General features: G+C 37.4%; 1 protein-coding gene across 3 annotated transcripts in view; it reads right to left on the bottom strand.

Moving 5' to 3' along the window:
* Window positions 1–17,435, bottom strand: part of vps13c (vacuolar protein sorting 13 homolog C) — a 55,645-nt gene extending 38,210 nt beyond the window's left edge. For 2 of the 3 annotated variants that reach the window (XM_079459029.1, XM_079459030.1), the window contains exons 1-10: window positions 17,212–17,435; window positions 7,332–7,375; window positions 6,951–6,993; window positions 5,956–6,051; window positions 5,208–5,240; window positions 3,278–3,379; window positions 2,208–2,317; window positions 909–968; window positions 769–828; window positions 594–674 (exon numbers count right to left, since the gene is read on the bottom strand). In XM_079459029.1, coding sequence (XP_079315155.1) covers window positions 594–674; window positions 769–828; window positions 909–968; window positions 2,208–2,317; window positions 3,278–3,379; window positions 5,208–5,240; window positions 5,956–6,051; window positions 6,951–6,993; window positions 7,332–7,375; window positions 17,212–17,311 — 729 coding nt within the window. In that variant the 5' untranslated portion in view covers window positions 17,312–17,435. The remainder of the gene's footprint in view (window positions 1–593; window positions 675–768; window positions 829–908; window positions 969–2,207; window positions 2,318–3,277; window positions 3,380–5,207; window positions 5,241–5,955; window positions 6,052–6,950; window positions 6,994–7,331; window positions 7,376–17,211) is intronic. The other variant, XM_079459031.1, reaches the window with a different exon arrangement.
* Between the last annotated feature and the right edge of the window lie 1,209 nt (window positions 17,436–18,644).

Raw genomic sequence — 18,644 nt, 5'->3', positions numbered from 1 at the left:
TCTTCAAATAGTGAACCTCACATATACTGAACTTTAATACTTTATAAAAATGTCCTTCTTCTAGCTTCTGAGATCAAATAATGTTTTACAGAGGAAAAAAGGTGAACTACATTGTATGTATTTCTTGGCTCAAACCATAAAAAAAACATTGTTACGGTTCAAGTGTTATGTGAGTTTTTGTAACAATATGCACCCAGCAAATTACACTTTTCAAAGGACACTTTTGGTGAACCAAGAATATGTTGAAATGGCTGTCTGACTGTGAGCACCTATAAGGACTTCCTACGCTCGGCCATACATGTAAACACAGAGAGAAGCAGGTGCGTTATTTATGCTTGCATCATAAGCCTTAGATGGGACGAACTAATGCAACTCTTCCTGGGTGTCCATAACCGGTTTCTTGTAACATTTTGTGAAAATATAACCTTGATATCTTTATTATTGGGGCAAAGTGAAAGATTGAAAGATTGGTGATACTACTGGTTGAAATCAAACTTTGATGCTTGTTGTCTCATAATTAGATAATGAGACTTTAGGCAGGTTTTCACAGACAGGGTCACAAAAATAAGCAGAAAATACTAAGTGCACATTACCACTATCTCCTCCCAGGAGCTTCTGTAGAAGATTGGGCTGTTGACATTCCAATAAGCACAAAAACACTCCAGGCGGCCCAGCTTTAATCCACATACACAAAGAAATTAGAAACATAATCTTAGACTAAAATCAAACAAAGCATAATGAAAAATAAGAGAAGTGTAAAGAGTAGACCTTGTAGATGATTTGGGCTGCTTCATTGAGAATACATGTCTTCCAGTTCTCATCTGTTGTCTATAAGACAAAAAAAATGTATTGGACTGCAACAAATTACTACTTTATATGGCTTTTTTATTCTTATTTGGAGACATTACCTGTAAACTGAGTTCTGAAAGAGTCATGCCCATAGAGAGGGGTCTCTGAGGGTCCGCCACCTAAGGCACACAAATAACACACGTCATTTATAAAACACAGGGCCAGGCCGGGATTAAGAATTCAGAGGCCCCTCGGCACAGGTGTCTTGTAGACCGCCCACACACATGCGCACAATAAAGATTTGAATTAGCCTTTAAAATAAAATTTCATCAGACGCATATGCGCCTGACCCCCAGTTAACTTCCGGTTTGTATTTGGCTAGTGTCTTATAATACAACTATTTATATTTAATTTTATTTATGTTAATATTAATTTATATGATTATTTTATTGTATAATACTTGTATAACCAAAACAGGTTGTTGAATTATTATGTGAGTCCATTTTATTAAATAAACAATTAACACCATATGATTGCAACAATGCTTTCCTGGACCAGCAGCATCAATATTAAGACATTTTTCAGCATACCGTAACTCACTGGCATATGCAAGCACACACTGCCTCACCTACACTATTTCAGTTTGATCAGATTCTTCCATAATTCCCACACAAACACGCCAGATTCACAAAACTGTTCTTAAGAGAAAATATAAGAACTTAAGGTAAATTACAGGAATTGCTAAAGAAGTGCAATTCTCAAATATTTTCTTATAACATTAATTTTTTCCAAGAATAAAAGGGCCGTCTTTGTCAATGATTATACTTTAAGAGAAATTTGTCCATTTGTTAAACTTTATTTGTGTAACAAGCACCTCACGACCGACGTTCGTGTAAGCGAGTAATGTGTTAAACGGCATCAATGAATATAATAAGAAGCCTAGGCCTTTACTTTTGGAATGCATGTAAAAGCACTGTGGATTTTATAATAATGAAGGCTAAATATTTAAGTAAGGCAGTTCATCAGATTCATTATTGGCATGGAAACACCTCCAAATACATGTTAAAACTAACTCATAGATTATATTTAGGCTTCAACAATAAAGTTGTTCTCATTCACATTCTCAGTTTCTATTGTCAGTTTTGAGAAGCCCACGGCAGAATGAATTTGGCAGAAACACTGTTATGTACAATTTTCTTCCCCTTGCTTTGACCCCAGGCGCGCATGGGCCACTGGGGCTGTGCATAAAATGCCCATTGGATAAACCGACCCTGCGCAGGGCCATCATTAAAATTCACAAGGCTTGAGACAACATTTTAGAGATGGGCCTTAAGATACAGAAAGAATGTTACCAGATGTCACCAACCCTCATGACATCAGGTGTGAATATGTACATGCATTTCAGAGTCAATACTCACATCATCCTCATATCTGATGTGAATGCTGGTGATTTTTACTTGGAGGTTTTTGATAACTTGTGTCGCCAGTTTCTCAGTGAACGTGTCTTTCTTCTCTTCCTGTAGCTTCTCTAAAATTAATAAAAACAAACAGGTTTAACATGATTGCCTCCTGCACCAAATCAACCAAACATCTTTAAGCATATGAACTCAACAAACAAAATACAGTTTTCAACAATATTTGCTCATGCTTGGGGCTCCACTCAAGTCGATCACAGTCAGTCGCAGCCACCCACCTGCTTTATGTTCATGCTTTTTAGATCTCCTAAAGGTTTTTTTATGCTTTTTTAGCTTACATCCTTTGTCTTAAAAAGTGCAGCATTGGGAGAAAGAGAACAGTTGGTCAGGTAGAAAAGAATTAAAGGGAACATCAATAAACTAAGAGTTTGGTTCCAAAATGAGATAACTCTGTTTTTAAAAAAACTCTAAATTCCATTTTGATTGTGCAGTCCAATTAATATCAATCAAACGGCAGTTGGTTTATTTTTATTTGAGTCATAATAACTAAAAAAATACATCAAACACATAAGAACATTTTAACATAATAAAAAACATGATTTTTAAAAATGGAGTTTTTAAACCAAATTTTTCAAACATTCACACGAGACTGAGACAGGACAAGAGAATTTCAGATAAATGCACATGCATGCAAACGCTTGTGCAAAAATGCACAGAAGCACAACAATAAAAACAGCCAGAAAGTTAAAGTTTCTTTACATGAGCCCTTTATACAAACTCTCAACACGTCATATAAATAAATTCATGCTTCTTAAAACAGAAGATAGACATTCGACTGCTTTTCCACTGCAGTGGGTTCTGTACATACCCTGTGGTGGACTCTTATACACATAACTCTCCAGATTAAACACAAACTCTCCAGCCTGAGAGCCTGCCATCCATCAGATGCAGCACAATGCAAACACACACAATTGTTAAAGACAGAAGTATAGATGGATTGGTGTGCGGATAGAAGGTAGAGACCTTGAAGAAAAGAGGACATTGCCAATGTTATGTAAAGACAGGTAATTCACCTCTGCGTGCGACCAGCTGTAGAGTTTCCTCAATGCGCTGCAGTTCCTTCTGCTTGGCCTCCTGCTGGTATCGCTCTTCTTTAACCCGATCGTACTTAATCGCTTCAAAAACACAAAACACACATAGCCACCAAAAAGTTATTCATGTCAATTACACCATCTTGAATTAAAACACACACAGATAACACCCCCATAGACCATCCACTGATAATGTGATCCATACTAGACATAAAATCGGCAACTGACTGAAATCAGCAATAGAAATCTAATTGGTTGACTCAACTCAGGAGTTGGTTTGAGGACAAGCACACTAACACCAATATTTCCAGGTACACATTTGAATGATTTTCAGAGTTTTGTTTGATTTAAGGCATTTAGAACAAAAAAGTGAAAGTTCTTGGTAAAAAAAATACAAGTCTGAAATGTGGAACCAACAAAGCCAAAAGTCAATCTTGCTATACAAGACTAGCAAGTCCTCTCAGACACACATGTACAGTAGGAATGAAAAAAATGTCAAAGTTTTTACATCAGTCATGTTGTGTAATAACAGTAAATAAAATCAGCTTTCTGTGCACTGCTCAGATGGTAAGTGTCTCATAAACTGCTGCACTCTAAGGGGTCATTCACACAGAATGTGTCTTTGCGTCTAAAAACGCTAGCAGCGCTCAGGAATTTTTTTAAAAGCGCAGCGTAGAATGCGAGGGTCTCAAGACGTCTCCGTCATGTTGCCATGTCATGCCAACTTGCTACTAAACAGTAAACAGAAGCTTGCAAAGCTTTCCCCGCCTCCAAAGTCTTCTGATTGGTCAACTGCTTTTGACTTAACACAGCATCCAAAATACACGGCGCTCATGTGCGAGGCAATGAATAAGATGCAAGACACGACTATAACAGTAACGCACATCTGTCAAATGCGTATTTCCATAGAAAAATAATGGAAAATGAATGCAATGGAATGGAAAAAAACACATTCTGCATGAATGGGCCCTAATGCTGTTTAGTCAAGTTGACTTAAGTTGCTCATAGCTGCTTCCTCAAGCAAACTACTATGGAAGAGAAACTGTAATTCTGGCTATAGTATGTGCTGGCACTGTTTCTATAATTTAATCCCTATGAAGAATCCTCTAAACTGGATTCTTAATAGGAATTATTCTGTTGTTGTTTATTCTATGAAGAAAAAAATGCTGTGGCGTTCCTGTGGCTATTTTTCCATTAAAGACAGAATATATGTATAATGCTATCTTGTTCTGAAGCGAGTAAACTCTGTTGGATTGTAAGGAGCATGTATCTGAGATGTACGTAAGGAAAATCAAAAAGCTTGTGTATAATCTAGAAAAGGTCATTGAAAGTAATTAGGCATGTGGAAGTCAGCTGTCTCCATTCCACGAGACGCACAGAAAGAGTAGAAGACACAATTTCAATGATTTCAATAATAAGTCATGTGGCAGATTTCACAGAATCAATCAGTTTATAAGATAACCCAGAGCTCAGAAATATGAAAGTTCTGCCCAACATAACAAAATCACATTTCAATTTGATTAACAAGAATTCATATTCAATGCACCTGATTGGGACACTGTCAAAACACATATCAAATCCACTCAAATAAAGAATGTATCATTTAAATGTTATGATTATCCATTATGACCCTAAAATGTAGAAAATATGGCTGCATTTTATTTGACAGTATATGAACTTGCTGGTACCAACAAAATGCTGGTAACTACATGTACAGAACTTTAAGTTCAGGGTTAGTACAGTGAGTACTACTGTACGTACATTTAGAACAGGCCTGTAAAATGAAATGCTGCCAAAAGATGTTGTTAAAAATGGTTTGATAAAGTATAAAAGAAAGGCTACATTCATACAAACAGAGACGTCACTTATTGGTGTAATTCCCAATCCACCACCCTCACTGCACCTGGCTTACCCTTGTAAGGAGAGGTGTATAATTTATACTGAGCTGCAACATGTAAAAAAACAATGTGAGACAAAAATGCCCAACTTTATACGAATAGAACATATGCACTTCATATATTATCTTCCAAATAATTTTCTAGAATTGCTAAACACTTTTACATGCTTTGATAGTTCAACCTCTTTTAAGCCAAGAAGTGATGATACGTTTACATCACAAGTAAAATGGTTTGTTGCGCCCCTTCAAATAAATTGTGCATCAGCAGCCACTGAATGACAGAATTTTCATTTTTGGGTAAACTATACCTTCAAGGGGTTAAATGGTTAAATTTCAGGGATGATGTTTAGTCAGACTGTTAATTGTGAAAGTATAACATTCAAAAATTTTAATAAATGTGTACTTTACCTGAAATTATGATTTTAATACAAATGTCAAAGTCAAAATAAAAGTAAGTATAGATTATTTGTGTTCTGGTATATGTTGCATTTATTTAATATTTACATATTTTCTTTGTACAGTATTTCTAGGACACTTCACCAGTTTGGTAAGAATTCATCTGTTAGAAATAAATCAAACAGAACTGCCATACTGTAATGATTATAGGGATGTTATAACAGGATGGCAGCAAACGCAGTAAAATGCTATGAATAAAATCACATGGTCTTAAATATTTTAGTTTTAGTAGAGTAATTGGTTTTATTTTGTGAACATTATATAGTGAATAACAAGAAAAACTTAAGGCAGTGAAATACAAACTCACTTGCACCGGGAACCACAAGAAGGTATAAACCATCTAACGTCGCCACCACTGCCTCATTGTAAAGGTTTTTCCAAGGGATCTTCAGAGTCAGTTTACCTAGAACAGGAATTTTCAGTTTAACAAGTTAAGAAACCTAATAGTGTGGACTTAACTAAAATCATACCTTCTGATAATCTTAGTATTGTGTGTCTCACAGATAAAATGTGAGAAAGAACATTATTTAAAGACAACACAAGGTTTGCTTTTGCATAGTTGCCACAGGGGGTGTTTTTTGGGGAAAACATCAAATATGTGTATTATGTACAATGTTTGACTAGAAAGAAAATGTTTGCTTATTATAGGTAATATATTACCTAGATGATCATGTCCTTCTTGTTAACTTATAACTTTTAACAACCTGTCATCATGGCAAATTGTTCAAAGTCATCCGACGCATCATGTGATAACAAACTGATAACCTCTTTAACAATCTCCTGCTTGTTAGCAAGACAACAGTGCATTGACGTTTGTTTATACAGAACCAAAATATATTTCTTAGGTCTTTTAAATCTTCACTACAGTGTCATACTGCTAATTTTTCACACTACGCCATTCGATTTTTTTAACATCCAGGAAATACCAAAGTGTTTAGTCATGAATGAAAGAATGTGAAACTTTCAAATCTGTTAAAGGAACTGTAAAAACAGAGAGTGAACCTCAGTTTGAAGTATCCACGTGGTGCATTAATATACGAATACAGAACATCTTAATGTATCAAGAATATCCTAAAAAAGGTACATTTAGCCAGACATGAATAAAAAAACTTCAATCACCATTATCAAGCATGAGCGAAACTATATTGGAATACAGACTTTACAGACAGGTTTTGACAACAGTCTCAGTGTTTACGCACAAGCCTGAATGATAGACAAAATAGATTTTTCGCTACACTACACATACTATGGTGATTATACTAATAGCTCAACTACAGAAAATATATATTTTTGGATACTCACCAATCTGACCAGCCTTCACTTTAAAGGGGACATCAAATTCACTCTAAAGCACAAACAAATGGTAATTAAATTATCTTTAATGTGTCTGTTTTGTGATAATGAACATTACAAATTGTTAAATTATTATTTTGTTCTGTACCAGTGATCAAAAAGTCACGGTAAATGTTTTGTCACATCTTGTGATTTAGAAGAAGCCACAGACTAACCAAAGTGTTACTACAACAAACACATTCATGTCATGATGAATAATATGGCTTGCTTTTGTGTTGTAGTACCAGTAACGTGACTAAAATATAACAAATAAAACATCTAAAGTCTAATTAAAATTTTTTGGGGAATGGTTAGCATGGTTTGGCATTGTCCACTCCAGTACACACTTACCAGAGCATTCTCTTTCACCCGGAGGTTTTCTAAAACAACATTTCCTAAAAAAAGATAGAAACTGTTATTGATGACGACAAGTAACAAAACTAACACATTTAAAAAATGATAACATATATTTATTTAAAAAAATTACATATTTAATAAACAAAGCACATAAACAAACTACTTTGTTCTAATGCATGTGCACTATGCCTGGAATTTATCTGAAAGAATCTAGCTGGAGTTGTTCTTGCCTTAAAATATCCAGTAATGTGACTAGAAAGATACATACAGCATGGCAGTACAATATAACTGGCTTTAAAGCAAAAAATGAAAAGATCAAATGAGAAAACCATATACAAACAAAAATACAATGTTGAAATACAAACAACTGTTACAGGCTATGTAAACTAAACTATTTACCCTTGAATGTCGTTTCTAGTGGCAATCAGTATTGTGTGGATATAAACTCAGATGTAGAGAGATAAGTCTACAGTAAGATGAACCACTTTCACTAAATCAAACGTCCATAGTAGGCTCAATTTGATGCATTATTCGTCATCATATTTAGATAAAAACACACTGAATCTGTTCTTTATTGTTACCACAATGTGACACTATGAATTTCCCCTTTAACTGCAAATCAACATAAAGTCTTAAACAAATACAGCGGGTAAAATAAATATTGAACATGTCACCATTTTTTTCAGGTGCTGTTGACATGACATTTTCAGCAGATGTCGTTCACATCCCAAATAATCCATATATACAAAGAAAACAAACCAAATAAATAAGTTATTGTGAGATTCTAGAATCTTGGTCATTGATGGTTCACATGAATCCCATGGTTCCCATGCATGTTCTTGTTACAAGTAACCTAGGAGGTTAATAAATGTTTCCTTAGATGATATATGCTTTCTTAAAAGGATGTATCTCATGGTGTGTTATAAGTGGCACCGACGTATAACCAAGCACTAATAAATTGTCCTAGACAGGAATAACTAACAATGTGTGATATATGCGCTGTGCAACAATGTGAGGGATTTGAGCCCAAATCTCACTTCCTCTTTTGCATATATATAAACTGAACCCATTTGTAATAAACTTTGACTTTGAGTGAACTGTACTTCGGTGTCTGTTTCATTCTTGGTCCCCGGGCTCGGTTCTTCTGATTGTTCCATCGACTAGACTCATCAACTCGTAAAAGCTATTATCTAGACAAAGTAATAATCTTACAATTTGGGGGCTCGTCCGTGAAAGGGGGAAAACCTCTTCGAACCAAGTGACCAAAGCTGAGCTGAAGCAACAGGCGCACCGACGATTGGGCACAGACCTACTATTAAAAGTGTAAGTGTTTTAAAATATTTATTTGACAAATATTTGATTGACAAATTTTGGTTGAAGTAAATATGACGCATATTTGAATCATTGAACAGAAACAAAATTGTTAAACTGGTATCGCATGTTGATATAGTGTGACTGAAAAAGAAGGTGCAAAGGAGTTACGCGAGAGCTCACAACGAAAGCACCCAGAAAAAGAAGATGAACCGATTCACCCACGGTCACAATACGATACATGCAATATAGTTGAAACAGTTGGTCGATTGAACATTCAAGGGTTCCTAAAACACTAATCCAAAAACACTACTCTAACAAGGGGAAACTCATTTCAAGTTTCCATTGCTGCTATATTATTTTGATTTCTGCATTATTCGCTTTACTGCAATTTTTGAAGTGAAAGATTCGGTTTCGAGACCATTGCCTGGCGAAATGCCAAACGCATTTATGTATAGAAATGATCGAGGTTTTTATGTCGAACCATATGTCAGTAATCTCGCAGGGTGGTCAGAGAAAATGACACCGCAAATTGATACGCCGTATCCAAGGGACGGTTCGTTTTCTGATGACGGAATCGAACTGGCAAAAAGTATGGTGAAAGAAGGATGGGGTGACCCGAAATGGGATTATACATACATGCTTAAAGCTTACGCTGTATGGAAGGATTTTAAAAAGGTGTGGGACGAAGGTCCTGAGAAAGAACAAATGCTTGCTTATGTTGCAAAGCAAGGTTTATCTGAAAAGCCGCCATCATAATCGGCTTTTTGCCAGCCCGAAACATTGCCGTCAGTCCCTGTGTCGCAGACAACTTGTCTGAAAAACCGTTCCGACACCATTCGACCGAGCGCACAGCGTGACGCGAGTGAAAGCATAAGATCTGGAAAAAAGACAGTCAAATTGTCACAGGTAGAAACAGATGCGCGTGGCGCATCTCAGAATTCAATGGTTTGGATTCAGGTCGGTAATAACGTAAATATAAGACCGCTAAAAATATCTGATATGGAATCAATTTGTAAGAGTTTACCGTCCCCACAAGAAATGGGAAAATATATGACTGTTTTAAAGACGCACACAAAATATGCGCATTTTTCAGGGAGTGATTCACTCGAAGGAGATATAACTGAACAAATGATAGTTCAAAAATGCCCCACGTTATCACCCGACAATGATAAAATTACAGGCAGTGGCACGTCGCAAAACCCACATGAATTCTTCTGGGAAAAAGCTGTTAATGTTGACACATTTTTCACAGAATTAAGAGTTTTTCTCGATGAACGTCTCGGAAGCAGACAAGATTTATCGTTTGCTGCCAGTACTAAGCAAAAACCGAAAGAATCTGTGTCTGAATTTTTTGTGCGCTTTCAGAGGGCATGGACCGATGATTCTAAATTGCCATTGACAAATGAATTAAAGCCTCTGTTAACACAATGTTGAATAACATGAATACAAAGCAAGCGCAATTGATCAGAATCACCACATCGAATTTGCACGAAATGACTGTAGAAGTTCAAGGAAAACGGATAAGGGAGTCAGATGCATCGGGTGGTTTCACGGTAAAAGTAGAAAATGATATGTTTACAGGGCACCAGAAAAAGGGGAAGTACAACCGCAATCAAACTTCTAACCCCGAGCTCAAACCATCAAGGGCTCACCAAAAGGGGAAGTCAGATATGACCTGTTTCCATTGTGGTAGGAAGGGCCACTTTAAACGAGACTGCTGGCAGTTGCAAAGGCAGAATGAACCTGAAATGAAGGTGAACTGGGGGGATACACAGCCCCCAGCACGTCCTGCAGAGCATGACTCTGATGATAGGAGACGTCCACCACAGCGAGGAAACGAGAACACGGGTGGCACCCAAACCAAGCATAGGGGTGCCCACAGAGTGAAGTCAGTTCAGAATTATGTATGATGACCTTAGTATTCTCAAATAGCGGAGAGGATTTGCCTTACTTTACCCTTATGGTGAATGGGCAGCCTCAAACATTTTTGCTTGATACAGGTGCAGATGCTTCGTCAATGACATCTAACGAATATGAGGGTCCTATAACTTACCTTAATAACTAATAACTAATTCACTCTGTGGGAATTACAGGAACTGACATCGCATGTCATGTGACACCTCTCTTGGAGGTTAAAGCTAAAGGTGTTAAACCATTTTTTCACAAGTTTACCATTATACCTGGGGCTCCGCTGAACCTTTTAGGTCGTGATATGATGCATAAATTGGGCATGGATATTAAATTTACTAAAAAACAAGTTGTTTTCTCTTTTCTGTCCAGTTTACAGGCATCCATCGATCCATTACCGACACGTGAGCAGGCAAACGGCTCACAAACGCCGGTTTCCTGTGACAGCATGCCTACACCGGTGGACTCCATGATTAACCCATTGTTATGGTCTCAGTTCAAGGATGACACTGGTTTCATTGACATGGAACCATATAAAGCAAAGCTTAAAACAACTAAGCCTGTTTACATTAAACAATACCCTTTGTCAAAAGATAAAGAGGAAGGTATTAAGCATTTGATTGAAAATTTTGTCCAGCAGGGTGTCCTCCAACCAACACATTCACCATACAACACACCAATTAACCCTGTAGTAAAACACACAACACATGACAGCGCAAAGGCGATCAGGGTATGAGGCTATTCTGCTGGCTACAAGAAATCTTAGTATACAAACGACAGCAAGCATCAACCCTGCTTTGCTGGGACTTTTAGGTGTTATGGACATAACAGATTTGACTATTGATCATGATTGCATCTTCGAACTGACAACCTCTTGTTCTTCCAGGGTCGATCTGTTCGATACGCCCCTGGATGGGGGGGAACACATCTTTGTTGATGGGTCTTGTTCAAAGCCCTATGATGGTGTCTACCTTTGTGGCTATGCTGTGGTTTCAGACTCAGGCGAAGTAATTGAAGCTTTTGCTCTAGACTACAATTCGGATCATAAGAGATGAAAAGGGTAGAATTGCAATACCAAAGTTAGGATTAATTATTCTAATAAGGCACTACCATGGTTTGTCTCATACAAGCTGTGCAAAAGTTGTTCAGGCAATTAATCAATTGTATTGCATTGACGTGCATAAAACGGCAAAACTCGTTTTGGACGCATGTCTAACATGTGCGCAGGTAAATCCGCACAAAGCAATTAAGCATGATGCGTTGCCACACCCAGAATCACCGTTTCAACATGTACAGATCGATTTTACTCACATGCCGCCGGTAGGAAATCTAAAATATCTTTTGGTCATCATTGACCGATTCTCAAAGTGGCCAGAAGCATTTCCGTGCGCGAAAGAGGATGCTAAAACGGTAGTAAAGATCTTAACGAAGGAGATAATACCGCGTTATGGAATAATTTCAACTGTCGAAAGCGATAACGGGACGCCATTCACGTCAAAGGTGACACAGCTCCTAGACAAAGCTTTGTCTATTGATTGGCACTTCAACATTCCGTATCATCCACAGAGCTCAGCAGTCGTAGAACGATGCAATCGCACGCTAAAGACTCGCCTAACGAAAGCCGCACTCGAGACGGGGAGAAAATGGGTAGATTTGTTGCCCGCCGTGCTAACCGAAATACGGATGACCCCATCTTCCACTACCAAGTTATCACCTTTCGAGGTGCTAATGGGTAGGCCTTTCCCGACCCTGTGGGTCAAAGGCTGTGCCGGTATTTCTTCCTTAGGGGACATGCAGGTGATCCAGGAGGACTACGTGACTTCCCTTGTCGAAAAGCTAAATTCTATATGTGCTGATGTTTCCCTGTGTCTTCCTCTTCCCTCAGAAAACCCCACTCATAGTTTTGTTCCAGGACAAAGAGTGTTCGTGAAAAGTCTGAAGCCCACTAAGGTTGGAGAACCAAAGTACCACAGACCAGCAACTGTAATTGCCGTAACCCGGACAGGAGTTCTGACAGATTACCAGCCGCAGTGGATACACGCTTCGAGATTGAAGGCGTGTTCTTCAGGAGAGAAGGCAAGCTCCAATTTAACATAGAATCTCAAAAGGGGATTCACCTTACTGTATTTTCGGGTGGGTGAGGCACTGACTAAGCTGAGGAAAGAACTAGCTTTTGTGAGGTGGGGGCCACCCAAAGCAAGAAGATAGATGGCCCATTGAGTCAACAGTGCCGACCCCCTAATACCCCTGAAGTACACTAAGGGCCAAATTGATCTATTCTCATATCTTATGGATATATTCGAACATGACTCTTTCAGTAAGTGCACTGTTGATGATGCTCTTGTTGAATTTGGCCAAGTAATTATTGGGATAGTGATAAGCGCATTGAACGGAGCTCAAAATCACTTACGGATAATACTGAGATATGAACAGGCAGGGCAAAGAGTCTTATACTCATTTGAGAAGATTGAAGGAGAAATAAGAGTAAAAACGAAGACCCAAGGGTTGCCACCTAACCCCGAGTATTTACACATTTCCTGAAATCAAATATAGTTTGAGGGATGTGGGGGATGAATAGAATAACTGGTATTCTAGCACTTATTGGGATAACAGCAATAAGCATACGTTTATATTGGGAGACGCAATATAACAAAAAGGGAAATGAAACTGTGATAAAAAGGGAACTAACTAGAAGTTCCCCAAATGAGAACCCCCTGAAGATCATGGTAAGGGCAGGGGGACGTCTAAGCTTCCTCTGTGACCCTATATCTGTGAGTATCGGAACGTATAACAATATAGAAGAAGCAAGAAGCAAATATGGTCACAGTCTGTATTTCTGTAAAGGATCTTGTAGTTGGGTAGAGGTAAAAGCCTATAGAGGCCCAGAAGTAGTAATTCCAGAATCCAGATTCGGTATAACAATTGAAAAAGTACCACATAGAATAACTCAAGAGGGAAAAAGATGCATATACTGTGATAGGGACAAAACCGTACATGCTATTTTTGGAATAGATGATGGGGAACTGATTTTGATAGTGATAATGATAATGAAGATGATGATGATGATTATGTACATCTATATGAGGAAGCACTTGCACCAATTATAAGAAGGGAGGTGCAGGTATTGGAAGGAGAGGAACGGGAAATTCAGGTAGATGACCCTGTTTACCAAGTGATGGAAGGAGATATTCAAGTAGAAGAAGACAGTTACCAGTTGATGAATGATGGAGAAAGAGAAGTTCAAGGAGATGAGACTGATAGGGCAGACGACGGAACAGTGGTGGTGGACAGACAAGTAGTAGAGATAGGGACGGACAGCGATGAGAATGATGAGAATGATGAGAATAATGAGAGCGATGAAAATTAGGAGGATCAGGAAGATTATGATTAAGAGGGGAAGGAAGTGATGATTTCTTATTCTACTTTCTTTTCTACTTTCCTATTTTTCTAATTTTATATTCAAGTTTTGTTAAAAGTGATTTTCAGTGATGTTATGTATAACAGCTTGCACGTGAAAACAAAACAAAAATACGCTAACCGCAAATAGAATATCACTAACTATTTTTAATATATGTTTTGACTATTGTAGGGGTACATGGTTATTTGTAAGACTGTTGGTCTTAAAGTGGCCATTGTGAGATTCTAGAATCTTGGTCATTGATGGTTCACATGAATCCCATGGTTCCCATGCATGTTCTTGTTACAAGTAACCTAGGAGGTTAATCTATGTTTTCTTAGATGATATATGCTTTCTTAAAAGGATGTATCCCATGGTGTGTTATAAGTGGCACCGATGTATAACCAAGCACTAATAAATTGTCCTAGACAGGAATAACTAACAATGTGTGATATATGCGCTGTGCCACAATGTGAGGGATTTGAGCCCAAATCTCACTTCCTCTTTTGCATATATATAAACTGAACCCATTTGTAATAAACTTTGACTTTGAGTGAACTGTACTTCGGTGTCTGTTTCATTCTTGGTCCCCGGGCTCGGTTCTTCTGATTGTTCCATCGACTAGACTCATCAACTCGTAAAAGCTATTATCTAGACAAAGTAATAATCTTACAGTTATGTATAATAAAATGGAATGAGACAGGGAAAATGTATTGAACACGCTTACTGAAATGTATTTAATACTTTGTACAAAAAAATTTGAAACTTTCAAATCTGTTAAAGGAACTGTAAAAACAGAGAGTGAACCTCAGTTTGAAGTATCTGAGGTACTCAGTTACTTTATTGGTAATGACAGCATCAAGATGCCTCCTGTATGGAGAAATTTGTCCCAATTTTTGCCCATTCTTCCACACAAACAGTCTTCAAATCTTGAGTTCCTTGAGCCTCTTCTATGAAATCTGATCTTTAGTTCTTTCTCTAGATTTTCTTTTGGATTTAAGTCAGGCGATTGGCTGGGCCATTCTAGCAGTTTCTCTGAAGACAATTGAGAGTTTCCTTGGCTGTGTTTGGGATCATTGTCTTGATGAAATGTCCAGCCTAATTTCATCTTCACAATTCTGGTAGATGGCAGCAGATTTTTATCAAGAATGTCTCTGTACATTTGTCCACTCATCCTTCCTTCGATTATATATATATATATATATATATATATAAAAAGTTTGTTTGCTGTATGCTGAAAAACAGTCCACACCGTGATGTTCCCACCTGCAAACTTCACTGTTGGTATGGTGTTTTTGGTATGGTGATGTGCAGTGCCATTTATCCTCCAAAAATGGTGTGCATTACGGCATCCAAAGAGTTCCATTTTGGTCTCATCTGACCAGACTATATTCCCCAGTATTTCTCAGGATTGTCAAAATGTTGTGCAGAAAACTTTAAATAAGCTTTAACATTTTTCTAATTTTATATTCAAGTTTTGTTCAAAGTGATTTTCAGTGATGTTATGTATAACAGCTTGCAAGTGAAAACAAAACAAAAATACGCTAACCGCAAATAGAATATCACTAACTATTTTTAATATATGTTTTGACTATTGTAGGGGTACATGGTTATTTGTAAGACTGTTGGTCTTAAAGTGGCCATTGTGAGATTCTAGAATCTTGGTCATTGATGGTTCACATGAATCCCATGGTTCCCATGCGTGTTCTTGTTACAAGTAACCTAGGAGGTTAATATATGTTTCCTTAGATGATATATATATATAAAAAGTTTGTCATTGCTGTATGCTGAAAAACAGTCCACACCGTGATGTTCCCACCTGAAAACTTCACTGTTGGTATGGTGTTTTTGGTATGGTGATGTGCAGTGCCATTTATCCTCCAAAAATGATGTGCATTACGGCATCCAAAGAGTTCCATTTTGGTCTCATCTGACCAGACTATATTCCCCAGTATTTCTCAGGCTTGTCTAAATGTTGTGCAGAAAACTTTAAATAAGCTTTAACATCTTGCGTGGTGAGCGTGCAAACAGGCCACTGCAGTTGAGTGCGTTACTTATTGTTTTCTTTGAAATAATTGTACCTGTTAATTCCAGTTCTTTCTGAAGTTTTCCCACAAGTGGTCCTTGGCTCTTGGACCACTCTTTTGGTTATTCTGTTTACTCCTCTGTCAGAAATCTTGCGAGGAGCACCTTGTCGTGGTTGGTTTATGGTGAAATGATGTTCTTTCCCAACAATGCTCACTGGAACATTTAGAAGTTTAGAAATCCTTCTATAACCAATGCCATCGGTGTGTTTCGCAACAATAAGGTTGCGAAGGTCTTGAGAGAGTTCTTTGCTTCTACCCATTTTGAGATGACACCTTGGTAATGAGACACCCTTTTATATGCCATCAGTTGGGGCTGAACCATTTTATGTTTAATTCCATTGAAAGGGGCAGGATTGCTTTCTAATTACTCATAGATTTCAGCTGGTGTCTTGGCTTCCCATGCCTTTTTGCACCGCCCGGTCTTCATGTGTTCAATACTTTTTCCCTGTCTCATTCCATTTTATTATACATTACTTAATCTGTGATCTTATTTGGGTTTTTTCTTTGTATGTATTGATTATTTGGATTGTTACCGACATCTGGTGAAAATTGCATTTCAACAGCACCTTGAGGAATATATTTACTGAGAAAAACAGTTTTAAATGGTTCAATATTTATTTTACCCGCTGTAATGAAACAATTAAACACATTATTGTATATAAAGGTGTGGTCCGTGCACTTTAACTTGAGTTTTCAAAGTTCATCAGAATAAGAACAAACAGTAGTGTTTGTCATGATGACTCCAGCATACACATTCATAATTTAAGACTGTTGTTAAATACTGAAATTTATGTATATAAAAATACTCTTTACAGTAGGCTAAAAAACAATTTCCTTAAAATGCTTAAGGAAATGTTTAGACGTTTCACAGAAAGCGCGTTAACCTGATTTAATAATAACACGCTACATAATGACTGTTTTCATTGCTTCGGATGCACATGACACTTATGGTGGTGTGGGTGGGGAATATGCAATTTACAGACAGATTGCTAATCTAACAGCTACATTTTACAGGACAGAAACCATTGACATTATTGGACACTGAAATACATTTGCACACAGACTTCGCTGCATATCGATAAAACAAACCACGATCGTTCTCACGGGATCCAGATGAGAAACCAGCGTTTCCACGCGCTGATGTTGACAGGATGTGTGGTGCGCTTACCTCCCCATATGCCAATTTTCAGCTGCGACTTGTCCAGGTTTTCCACATAGTCTCCGATAAACTTATTCAGAAGATCGCTGACTAATGATTCGAACACCATGGTGACTCGAGAAGAGCAGCGACCCTGCCACAGGGAACGCGCTAAAATGCCACAATACGCATTTGATAAGGTTACTTCCCTCCTGGGTGACAGCGATATCGACTCAATCGGTGATCGACTCACACGGTCTGAATTAAAAGTCCCCCGATTATGCTATTATAAACAGGCTAGCTAGTTGAAACTAGAACACAGATTGTAATACGAAAGTGTAGTGTCTGTCTGATCCTCGGTTTATGGTTAACAAATGAGATTTTATTTTTTTATTTGCACGATAGTAGCTTTTTAAAAGTGCCCTATATACTTTGTCGTATTTGATCATTTAAATTTTATAATACTTTGTCGGGTTGTCGTATTTTATCATTTACAGAACGCAATGCAGGCCTATTACAGTATGTTATAACCATAGGTTATAACTGAAAATTCTCAAACACGCAAAGCCATGTTTTTTTTGCAGTCCTAAGTACACACAAAAAAAATTAATTCATAATTTACTCACACTCATGTTATCCCAAACCTGTGTGGTTTTCTTTCCTCTGCAAACACAAAAATAAATTGTTTCAAATTATCTGGTTAACCAAACAACATTGGCCTCCAACGTAGATGGTCACTTACATTGGATGGTCAGTGCTTTTTATGGACTAGTATGGTTACATCTGTGATTTTCCTGTAGCCTATAATAAGTTATAATGGTTTTGGAGATTGGTTTTGTTGTCCACTTGGAATCTGGTCGAAAGGTGATCCTTTAATGTCTAGACACACAGACATTAACTGTGTTTATGCTGATGTTTTATGTTTTATGGATAGGTCTACTAAAATGTTAGTAGACCTATCCATGTCCAGTATCAACATCGCCCCTGGGATATTCAGGAGAATCCTCTCACCAGGTACACATAAAAACTAAATCTTTAGAACATAAAAGTTAAACATTAACTTCAATTCAGAGAAATAAATGCAACTACCCCACCTACAGGCAAATGACTGCAAGTGCTACTCGTTTATTCTCGTCAGATGCTACCAAAAGCGTCTATACAGTAAATCGCAAAAATCAGAAAGGAAATTCAGGCACATACATTTAATTTATATTTATTTATTTATTAAGTACATTAATTCGTTTTTGTAGATCTTCCATAAAGTTTATTTTAATATGTTCAATGATCGTTGTGCACCAGTGCAGTAGCCCTACAGTCTGCATACAATTTTTTTTGATACAGTGAACAAGAAACGGATGCGATTGAATTTGTAAACAAGGTTAGACTGTTTATAAATAGCTACAATTCAGTACGATTTTATGTAGGCCTAGCTTTTGTTTGGTAAACTTTTTAAGTATCCTTAT

Source organism: Barbatula barbatula (genome assembly GCF_947034865.1).
Source record: "Barbatula barbatula genome assembly, chromosome: 1".
Lineage (NCBI taxonomy): Eukaryota > Metazoa > Chordata > Actinopteri > Cypriniformes > Nemacheilidae > Barbatula > Barbatula barbatula.
This window is presented reverse-complemented; position numbering and strand designations above follow the sequence as displayed.